At 47.3% G+C, this 11,030-nt stretch overlaps 1 protein-coding gene across 1 annotated transcript; it reads left to right on the plus strand.

The window, feature by feature from the left end:
• The first annotated feature begins 729 nt into the window (after positions 1 to 729).
• Positions 730 to 3,392, plus strand: LOC119357044 (trihelix transcription factor ASR3-like). Its single transcript, XM_037624027.1, has 2 exons — positions 730 to 1,884; positions 2,719 to 3,392. Exons 1-2 carry the CDS (start codon positions 1,035 to 1,037, stop codon positions 3,090 to 3,092), a joined length of 1,224 nt encoding a protein of 407 aa, XP_037479924.1. The 5' UTR covers positions 730 to 1,034; the 3' UTR covers positions 3,093 to 3,392.
• Positions 3,393 to 11,030: the final 7,638 nt, after the last annotated feature.

The raw sequence follows: 11,030 nt of genomic DNA on the forward strand, positions 1-11,030 counted from the left end.
GGGGCAATTTGTGCTACCGGTGCACCGGTCGCCCGTTGCACATTAAAAAATATTCGAAAAAATCCAAAAAAAAATCTAGTGCATTGACACAAGATCAATGTATGTTGTCACAGAATTTTAATTCAATATTTGAAACATTGCTCGAGATACAAAAATAACAAAATTGACACTGAATAGTAAGTAACACAAGTTGGACTTCAGTTTTGGCCCATTAGCACATTGAGGTCAATTTTATCATTTTTGTATCTTGAGCATTGTTTTGAATTTTTATTTGAATTTTTATGACAACATACATTGATGTTGTGTCAATACACTAAATTATTTTCGAATTTTTTTTAAATATTTTTGAATGTGCAACGGGATCCGGTGCACCGGTAGCACCAATTGTTTCCGGTGACGGCACTGCCACATCGTTTCCGGTTCCAGGTCGTTCCCAAGTTCTGTTGAGAGGCTTTGTACAAAATCAACCGATCCAAATTACAATTTCAGTCAACTGATCGATAGCAAAAAAACACAAGGGAAACGGAAAAACAAGAGACGAGAAAGCGGTCAAGGACGTACACGGGCGCCAGTCAGTGTGCGAATAGTAAGCGAGGCTCTGGCACAGACCCTGATCGCCTCACATGAGGGAGAGGCGAGCAAATGCGTTCAGTTCTCACATGCCAAACCCTGCCACCACACACCCCCCTCTCCAATCTCCACCCAACACCCAACCGCACGCACAAAACGCCCCCCGTTCGCGTACGGCATCCCGCACCACGCATAACGCCGCGCGAAAACACGGAGAGGCCGTGGAAACGTTCGCTGGGAGACCCAAACCCCCGTCCCGTATCCGGGAAACGGCGGCGAGGCGTGGGGGAGACGATCCCCGAGACCCCGTACCGTACCGCGCGCACCAAACGCCGTGCCCATGTAAATACCACACCGCAACGCACTTCGCAGCTCGCTCGCGCACCGCACCGCACCCACCCACAGCACCGCGTCCCGATGCCCCAGCCCGCCAGCCCAGCCTGCTAGTAGCTCTGTAGCTCGCCATGTCGGCGTCGTCGGACCCCTCGCCGTCCTCCTCGGCGGCCGCGGCGGCGTCGGCGTCCCCGCTCGCCGCCTACCACGCGCACCCGCACCACCCCCACCACCACCTGCACCTCTCCACGCCGCCGCCGCACGCGTACCCGCCCGCGGCGCCGCCCCCCTCCCCGGCGTCCGCGCCCAGGGACTACCGCAAGGGCAACTGGACGATGCACGAGACGCTCATCCTCATCACCGCCAAGCGCCTCGACGACGACCGCCGGGCCGGTGGGGGCGCGGGCGGCGTGGCCATGGCGGGGCCGTCCTCGCCGCCCACGCCACGCTCCGCCGAGCAGCGCTGGAAGTGGGTCGAGAACTACTGCTGGATCAACGGCTGCCTCCGCAGCCAGAACCAGTGCAACGACAAGTGGGACAACCTCCTCCGCGACTACAAGAAGGTCCGCGACTACGAGGCCCGCCGCGCCTCCATCGCCGCCACCCCTCCCGTGGACGGCGCCCCGGCACAGCCGCCGACGCCGCTCCCGTCCTACTGGACCATGGAACGGCACGACCGCAAGGAGCGCAACCTGCCAACCAACCTCGCCCCGGAGGTCTACGACGCGCTCCTCGACGTGCTCTCCCGCCGCGCCGCGCGCCGGGGCGGCGCCGCGATCGCGCCCGCGGCTCCAGCCCCGCTCGCCCTGCCGCCCCCTCCTCCACCACCACCACCGCCACCCTCCCCGCCGAAGCCTCTCCTCAACCAGCAGCAGCAGCAGCAGCAGAAGCATCATCGTCTTCACCCTCAGCCTCCGCCACTGCTGCAGCTCCCGGCGCCCGCGCCACAGCCGTCGGTGCCGTCGGCGACGTCCGTTTCCGGTAATGCCCGGCGCGCGCCCGTTCCTACTTAACCCAAGCATCCGTTACCAGCTTAATCTATCCATGCATTTGTTTACTGTTCTTCAACTGACACGCGGGCCCGCGCGTTATGATTGGGCTGGCAGATACTTAATCTAGGAGTACTTGCATTGAGGGCTGGCGTAATTATTTACCTCATGCGTTGCGCCGGGGCGTCACGTGATCGCTTTTTAACCTTTTTACTGTGGGTTATTCCCCCTTGCTCCCGGCCGGCGCACCGTGGTAGCGGTAATAATAATGTGGGTCGCCGTGCCTGCTGGAGTAAAGCTGCATGCAGTCCACGCACGGCAGTAAAGTTGGCCCAGAATCCAGCTATTTTCAGGGGTTTAGCCTCAAGAAATATTACTAGTACTTTGACACGTAACAGTAGAGTACAGGAGTGGTATTGTATTGTATTGCTCGGTGCCTCTGGCATCTACCAGACTACCACTATAGCTATAGTTAGATAGGCCTGAGATGATGCTGCTGCTGCTAGTGTATCATCTTTGCATGCAAACACTTTAAAAAGCCTGGGAGAAATCCATTCGGCGAAAGCCTGAAGCCTCGGAGCAACTGACGAGCTCGCAAGCATGCGAGAAAGAAAGCACCTTTCCCGCCTTCCGTTTCCAATCTCCTCTTCTCGTCTCCACTTTTGTTCTTGGCTGCTTCTTTTGTTCTTTGTTTGCCTAGTGTTAATCCGGTTTGAAGTGTGGTGCTAATGTCTACTTACAAGTTACAATGATGCTAAGCTAACAGAGTGATCATGATCTTTTTGGTTTAACAAGTTTTGTTGTGTGTACGCAATGCGCTACGCAGCCGAGGAGGAGATGACGGGGTCGTCGGAGAGCGGGTCGGACGGCCTGGGCCTGGGCGGGATGTCGGGAGGCGTCGGCGGGAACGGCGACGAGCCGGAGGCGAAGCGGCGGCGGAGGGCGGAGCGGCTGGGGTCGAGCGTGGTGCGGAGCGCGACGGTGCTGGCGCGCACGCTGGTGGCGTGCGAGGACCGGCGGGAGCGGCGGCACCGGGAGGTGCTGGAGCTGGAGGAGCGTCGGCTGCGGCTGGAGGCGGAGCGCAACGAGGTGCGGCGGCAGGGCTTCGCGGGCCTCGTGGCCGCCGTCAACGGCCTCTCCGGCGCCATCCACGCCCTCGTCGCCGACCACCACGGCCGCAGCGGCGACTCCTCCAAATGATCCCCCGCCCTCCATGCCGCCATCATCAACCAGTCGTTACTTATTGCACCATGAAGCCTGCGGAGCAAGCGAGCAAACGCATGCAAGATATGACAGCGTCGGCATCAAGATTTGGAACGGGGTCGATGGATTCTTCGGGTCAAGGGACCGGGATGTAATTAAGGGCTATTGTTGGGAGGCTGGGCCGTGATTGAGTCGTAGTGATGACTTAGCTAGAATTTCATTTGGTCCGTAATGGTATATTATGATGGAGCCAAGCCGTAGCAAATGCATGCCCATGTCGCTGTGCAGTGGTCGTGATGTTGGCGTTGCTGGGTTTTGTTTGGGTCTGTCGGTCGTGGACCGTGATGATTAGCAGCCTAGCAAGGTCGCTGCATGCTGTCACGTGATCGCCGGCAGTAGGGCCTGCATGCACCTCTCTCTCTATCTGTGTAGATCAAGTGCGATAGCTTTAGGACGGAATGCCGCTTTTGCCCTCGTGTTGCATGCATGCATGCAAGCATCATGCCTGCATGTCACCTACGGTACCTACTTGCGGCGTTGTATTGGATCGGGTCGTACTACGTACATGTATGATTGTTCAACGACGAGTGTACTCAATGCAATCACCTGCCCAGCTACGCCCTTCTCCGATCATGCAAAAAAAAAACAAAAAAACTAGGCCCTTCTCCCGTGGACTTGACTGGCGTACCTAACGTGCCGTAAGTACACGTATCTTATGGCCACGCTCCGCTGTCGTCGTTCGTCGATCTCTCTCCAAGTACTCGCGACAATGTGTCCACTCGCCTTTCCCCGTAAAGGCAGCTTGTACTAAAATTAGTACTCATATATCTTGTGAATTAAGTGATCCTGCAACATATATCTTGTGAATTAAGTGATTTTTGGCACACCTATACATTTCAAAAGAGGAAGACAACCACAACGTATAATATGCTTACACATCGGCCACTCTATCTAACTGATAAAACTCAATGATACCCTGCGCATTGCTACAGAAATTGTAACAAGAAGACCGGATTTAATAGACAAATGCAATGTAAATAATCTAAAAATACATGTTAACCATGTTGTCTCTCAGCTAAAGTAGAAACCATTTCATGAGATTCAACAATGCACAACTATCTTATTTTTGACTAAACGCAAAACATGTATATCTCATGTCTAGCCAATGCTCTGTGTTTCACAAACAAATTATTTCATGTATACAGAGTTTATCTGTGAAAGCTTATGATCACACCCGTAGCTCAGAGATGATGACATCATGCAAACAGCCTTGAATGTATTGTGTTCATGGGAGTACATGCAATAATAATCACATCAGACACACAGCATTGTAAGAATATACTCCTTTCATCCCAAAATAAGCGACTCAACTTTGTACTAACTTTATACCATATCAAACCGAAAGAAGACACATGCAGCAGCCAAAGGAACAACACTATAATAAGGCACACACATACCCAAGGGATATGCATGATAAATAATGTAAATACGGAATGATATGCTAATGGCACACAATGGAAGAAGTACATAAAACAACAACTACCTCCTAAATGACATTCCATACAATCATTATCATAAGTAGGACCACCGAGTTTTTTCTATTCACACGACAGAGCCATTTGGTAGCAGTCGTGGCAACACCCACGACTGATCAAGCTAATCCTCTATAAGATCCCATGAGTCATGACCTTGTAATGAAAATCCCGCAACACAAACCCATTCAAATTCTTTGTAAACTAAGCCCTACAGTGCAGCATTTCATCAGAGCTAACTTCTAAAGCAGAAGGCTAAAGACCAGGATAAACTAGACAACATAAAGGAGAAAATAGCCAACCCATGCAGGTTTCTAGGGGGCATTTCAAAATGAGCACAGAAGACAGCAAGCTCACCCACCCAAATCGTTGTTATTCTAAAACCAATTACTAAAGTGACATAAGATGGAGTACACAAAAAAAATTGTTGATCAAATAAAGCAAAAAATCTATGTGCTCGGTAGGGAATTTTATAGTTCTAATTGTAAAACAGAAGAAGCACATTCATGCATTATATGTCACACATCCTCGAAGAATTTGTTGGGGTTGCCTTACCTCACACGGTGGTGGATTAACGAGCTGCTCGGCTTGTTAAGCTCGTACTCGTTAAGGCTCGGCTCGTTAAGCTTGTTAAGACTAACGAGTAGAAAACCTTGCTCGGTTCGGTTCGTTTGTAGCTCGTGAGCGCTCGCTAGTGCTCGTTAACAGATTTTGATGCGTCACGATATACATGTGAGTGTATAGATGTAGTTTTCAAGAACAAAGATGGTGACTACAAAAGGAAATGCATTAGTTTGTTGCTTCCTATGTACATTAGATTGAATAGATGTGTTGAGGTGCTACGAAACTTTGTCACGTATGATGAAAATATATGTTGTGTTGTTACTAACGAGCTTAACGAGCTACTCTTGAAACTCGTTAGTTTGTTCGTTAAGCTCATTAAGCTTAACGAGCTGAAATTTATGATTGGCTCTATTCATTGAGAAGCGAGCCATGAGCTTATAACAAGCCAAACTATTAAGCGCTCATTAAGCTCACGAGCTACGAGCTTTTGGTCCATCCCTACGCGGCATACAGGGATACAGGAGCACCGTGATCTAGCCGACATGCCTGTATAGGGGGTGGAAGCCCGCCCTGCACGTCTGGGTGATGCCGATTGTAACTAATGTTCCTCTTTCTTGGTTATTGATAGGCTCATCAGTTACAAAGGCACAAGAGCAAATGATTGTTCACTTTAGGAAAGGGTACACACTAAACAAAAATCTAGTCACACGATTTAACTGAAAAAAGAGGTAAAGCTAAGGTGGCAACCTGTTGAGGTGGATAGGCTACATGTCAAGAGAAATTAGATAGTGAGGATGAACTATTTAGATATTATAAATATCTAGAGGCGCAACAGAAGATCAACTCGACTTTTTTAGGCTAATCACGCGCTTTATTCATTAACTTCAAATTTCGAGTATACAATTGATGTCGGGCCGCTGTAGGAGCCAAAGATGGTGCCCTACCGATAAGCTAAGCGCATACTTAGCGAGGCTATGTGCAGTGGCGGAGTCACCGCCCACCGACCCTGGGCACTTGCCCGGGCTCACTAGTCCTCGATAGCAGCGATCGATCCAGATTAATGAGGCGCTAAACATGTTCAGTAGCTTGTTTAACCGGGCAAAAAACAACTGGACCTTGGATTCTCAATATGTTCACGGCCCAAGAGCAATCTGCAGCCCATGCGGATACAGAGACACGCGAGGGAATACGTAGGATGCACGGATCGATCGCTCGAACTCCTTGTCTCTTCGTTTCCACACAAGCGGCGAGCGCAGGGACTGGCGGCCGGCGCTAGAGCCCTAGACGGCTAGACGCACGACTGTCGACCGGCGGCGAACGGACGCAAGGCGCACTAGGAAGTCTACTCGTCCCTCAACCCCCTCCTTCCTCGGCTTCGGCTTCGGCTTCGGCTTCGTTCGGTAAGAAACTGAGAATCTTCCATCAGAATTAGGGTTAGCCGGCTAGGGGTCCCTCGTCTCTGAATAATTTGTTCTTGCAGAATTAATTGGAAGGAGAGATTCTTGCGCCAGCTCACATCACTGAACTTCTCTAAGTAGGGAAAAGAAAACAGATTACAGATTACTCTGTGCTTATTTTCAGGTCAGGGCCTCCGAAAGTATTGATCCTCATATGATTTTTCTCATGTATAAGTATTTATTTTCAGGTCAATTAATCTGTAGTGGAACTAAATAATTAGCAACTGCTTTGTACATCTGATTTGTATTTGAGAACTTTGTCGTGTTCGTTAAACCCTATCTTAAATGTAGGGATTTTTTTTCATTGGGAACGATTATGAATTCGTGACTAGAGATATATTGTCTTTGTGGGCTGCTAGAAACTAGAAAATCGAAGTATATAAGAAGAGGGCAACTTGTATTCATGCAGCATTTATTACTTTCTAGTTGCTTACTCAGAATACAATATTTCTTTGATGCAAGTAGTTCCATACTATGAACTTGTTACTTGTTGTAGCTCACTTATTATTTACTTGTTGAACAACTAACTTCAAACTTTATCATTAAATTTCAGATATGAGGTCAAGCAAGCATTGAAAATGCGAAATGTTAATGATGTGCAACAGCAAATAGGAGTGGAGGCACAAGCACCTCGTAACATTACCAATGACTTTAATCCAAATGAGATTGAGCGTGATCCAGGAAATAAGAAACATTTTTTTGAGTATCCTCCTAATATTCAAGACCAAGTGAGAAGAGCATATGTATTGAAGGGCCCAATGCAACCAAATTTGGCTAAATTTCCTCGTACTGAATTTGGAAGTTTACTGCAATGAGCTCTCGGAAGGAGCATTTGCCTCGTGATTTCCTTTAGTGCACTGTCGGTATGTTCCTTCTGACCACCTCTATTCTTGCAAGCTTTCCATGTTGAATATATTCACATCTCACAACTTAATTTATTTTAATTGCGATTTTTTTATATTGTAGTGCCTTCTGGAACTTTGACAACATGGCGAGTTTACCTCTATGCAAGACTCATTGTACGTTTTTCTTGTGGCAAAAATGAACAAGTGAGAGATGCTTTTGGCCATGGTGGAAGAAATTGCACAATCACATCTGGTGACATATGGTATGGATAGCTTTAATTTTGTTGGCAACATGGTGAGTTTGGGTCTATGCAAGGTTCGTTATGTATCTTTTGTTGTCATCTCAACTTTATTTGGTCTATGAAGCGGATATTGATATATTAGCTTGCTTTAAAAATTAATTTTGTGTGAAAATTATGGTTATTTTTTCACTTCATTATTAATACAGATTTGTGATTCGGAAGTTTGGTGATATATTATATGTTATGTATCGGAATATCCGATTTTTCATTTCAAGATTATACACTTAGTCTCAACTTGCCCAGGCTCCACAAAAGTTCTGGCTCCGCCACTGGCTATGTGCCCCAATGTTCGATGTCCTTCCTTCGAAGATGAAGAAGAATTGCTGCAAATCTTCAACCATCATCTTGATTTAACGAATGATATTGTCATGCCTCCCACCATTGCCATCTCTGGTATTGGTTACTACTTCCTTGCAATCAGATCCGACGACCACCCGTTCCTGTCCAAGGCTAGAGCCAGTGCCTCCCGGCAAGCCAGAGACTCAAGCACAGCTGAATCGTTTATTCTAGGACAAACTCAAACAGATGCACTCATATATGTGCCTTGACTATTTATGCACATTACTCCCACCGCACCATATTGGCAAAGTTTGAGACCACTCCATCGACTTTAATCTTCACAAAGCCAGCAGGGGGAGCTACCCATCTGGAAGATCAGCTCAACTGATTAATGTAGGTGAGCTTAAACTTCAAGGCAAAAAGCCCAAATAGCCCCGGTTACCAAATCCCGACATGACTATGCGAAAGCCCGAGCCCTGGCTTGGGCCCAAGATAAACCATTGATTAACAACTTTAAAACAAAATGGACTATTTCAAATTCATAAATCTAATATTATATCTATTCTCTTTAAAATATAATTATTTAGTTGTTTTGGATTTTTCAATTTTTTGGAGGAGGTGAACGAGGTCCGGGGTCAATCCCGCCCTATGTCTGTTACCAACCTGATACTGATGTTCATTTAATAACAGATCATATATCTATATGTACACCACTATATTGTGTACAAATGACAGTAGTGTCCGTTGGATAAAGTCGACCCGGTGGTTGCGACGTTTCAAATCTGAGTAACATTGGCCGTTGGATACTTTCTTCACTAAACTAGATTCTGCCACATGTACCGTCTAGATGATTCCATATCTGGTCATAAGGACCATGCATAATATGCACAGATCTCAAAACAACGAGATTTCTTATTTGTTCTAGACTCTTTCATACTTTAATATTCTAATTTCATTATTGACGATGCACAATATGCATAAAAACACAAACTCTTCTCATTTGTTCTAGAATCTTTCACACTTTAACTTAAAAGTAGGTTTAACAATAAGGACCAAGATAGGAAGGAAAATGGGAGGACGAGCGGTAGGACTGAGGGGGACATTGTAGGTGCGATCTTGATGCTAGTATGGTCGATGTGGTAATGGCTATTGGAGCCAACGAGTACTCACCACCTTTAGGCTTGAAAGTATGTTTGGTCGGGGGTGTAGTTGGATCTTGACATGGCGTTTGTTACTCAATCTCGGGTCCGCTAACACCAGCGTTCCGACCCATCTGCATCACCAAGCCCAACCAGAGAGCAACACCAACTTATGAGAGTCCTTGGGCCCTCTCCCCCATAAAAGACAAGCCTGTTAGGAGGGGACACCCCCGCCCTTATAAATCATGTTATGTCTCCATGCTAGTGTGATTGTTTGGTCCTCGGTAGATCGACGGAGCGCCTCAGATTTATTCTAACAGCGTCAACGGCGATGGAAGGATGAAGAAGGTCACAGAAAAAGAAGTGTGAAAGCCAACGAATAGGAGAAACTGGGTGTTTAGAGAGAAAGAGGAAGGCGGTAATTCACGGTGCGCAAAGGGCACCCGGAGCACGTATTACCTGGTTTAAAGAAGAACTACTTTTCTTGTGAACATTAAAATTAGTCAAGTCCCATGTTCTTATAAACTTGCATTGAAAAATGTTCAATTTTGCATACACTATGGAACAAAATACAAGTTTGTTGTGTTATTGTTTTCTTTTGTCAAGGCGCGGAAAAGTGTGTTTTTCATGACACTTTGGAAATATGTTAGAGACTTGAATATGTAGTTGCTTACTTGTTTGCGGACTATTTCCACAATGCCGTCAACCATTTCACCCCTATCGAGAAGGGGAACTACTATCTGACATTGCAAAAAAAGGAGTAGGACGGGCCTCCGAAAGCGGTTTCAAGCGTCTACGTGCATGCATGGGTGGATCGAACAGCGAGACAACGTGCGAAGAAAGGTACGTGCGTACTACTCGTACAATTAATAGTTTTGTGCATTGCTAGTCTTGTCGTGTCTGTACGTTATATTTTTATTTATGTATGATATGATGTGGTTAGTTCGTCAAGGACATACGTACGCCAGCCACGCGATTTTAGCGTGCATTGCGGCCGGTGGGCTCTGCATGTTTTGTCCCCTCGGCGTGCATCGGCGCCATGCAGATGCAGCGACCGATCCGACCCCATGCTTGCAAGCAGGCACGCCGGCGCCCACGGTACACACAGCCGCGTGCATGCATGCATGCCTTATGGAGTACGTAGTTATTTTTCGAAATGACGAGTCTCCCGTCATTTCTATCTGAAAAGGCGCCAAATGGCAATAATGTACACGTACGTAACGTGCAATGTAGTACATCTCTTTCCAGCATCTCGCCCATGTACTCGACGCCGTTTTCTTCTCTTGCCGTTCTCCCTCGCCGTGGAAAAGCGACCGAACGTTTGTACGTCCAGCCCAGCAAGTACAGGCGGGACACAGATCAGGTGACATGCACGTTTGCATGTCACCGTGTGCTTTGCGGCCGAAATTCAAATTTAAACATTACGAAAAAAATTGAAAAAAAATCATGCATCTTCACAGCACATATTAAGATAACCCCTAAAAAATTCAGATCAAAATTCAGAACATATATCGAGAAACGAAAAAGAGAAACTTAGATATGAATAGTCTACACAGAACCATTCGCGAACTATTCATGACAGATTTCTCTTTTTCGTTTCTTGATGTATGTTTCGAATTTTGATCTGGATTCACTAGTAGAAAAAGAGGCTTCCGTCCAGCCTCATTAGTCGCGAAACTGTAGGAACCGCGACTAATGAAGTCTTCAGTCGCGGTTCGGCAGATGAACCGCGACCAAATGCCTGGGCCCAGGGCGCTCGCGGGCTTTAGTCGCGGTTGGCCAGGCCAACCGCGACTAAAGGTGCCCAAAGGCTTTTA

Source organism: Triticum dicoccoides, chromosome 2A (assembly GCF_002162155.2).
Source record: "Triticum dicoccoides isolate Atlit2015 ecotype Zavitan chromosome 2A, WEW_v2.0, whole genome shotgun sequence".
Lineage (NCBI taxonomy): Eukaryota > Viridiplantae > Streptophyta > Magnoliopsida > Poales > Poaceae > Triticum > Triticum dicoccoides.

Excerpts from the sequence above, each read along its gene's own strand:
- LOC119357044 (XM_037624027.1), top strand. The coding sequence starts at position 1,035 with ATGTCGGCGTCGTCGGACCCCTCGCCGTCCTCCTCGGCGGCCGCGGCG. Across the intron at positions 1,885-2,718 it reads GTCGGCGACGTCCGTTTCCG|CCGAGGAGGAGATGACGGGG; the intron begins GTAATGCCCGGC and ends TGCGCTACGCAG.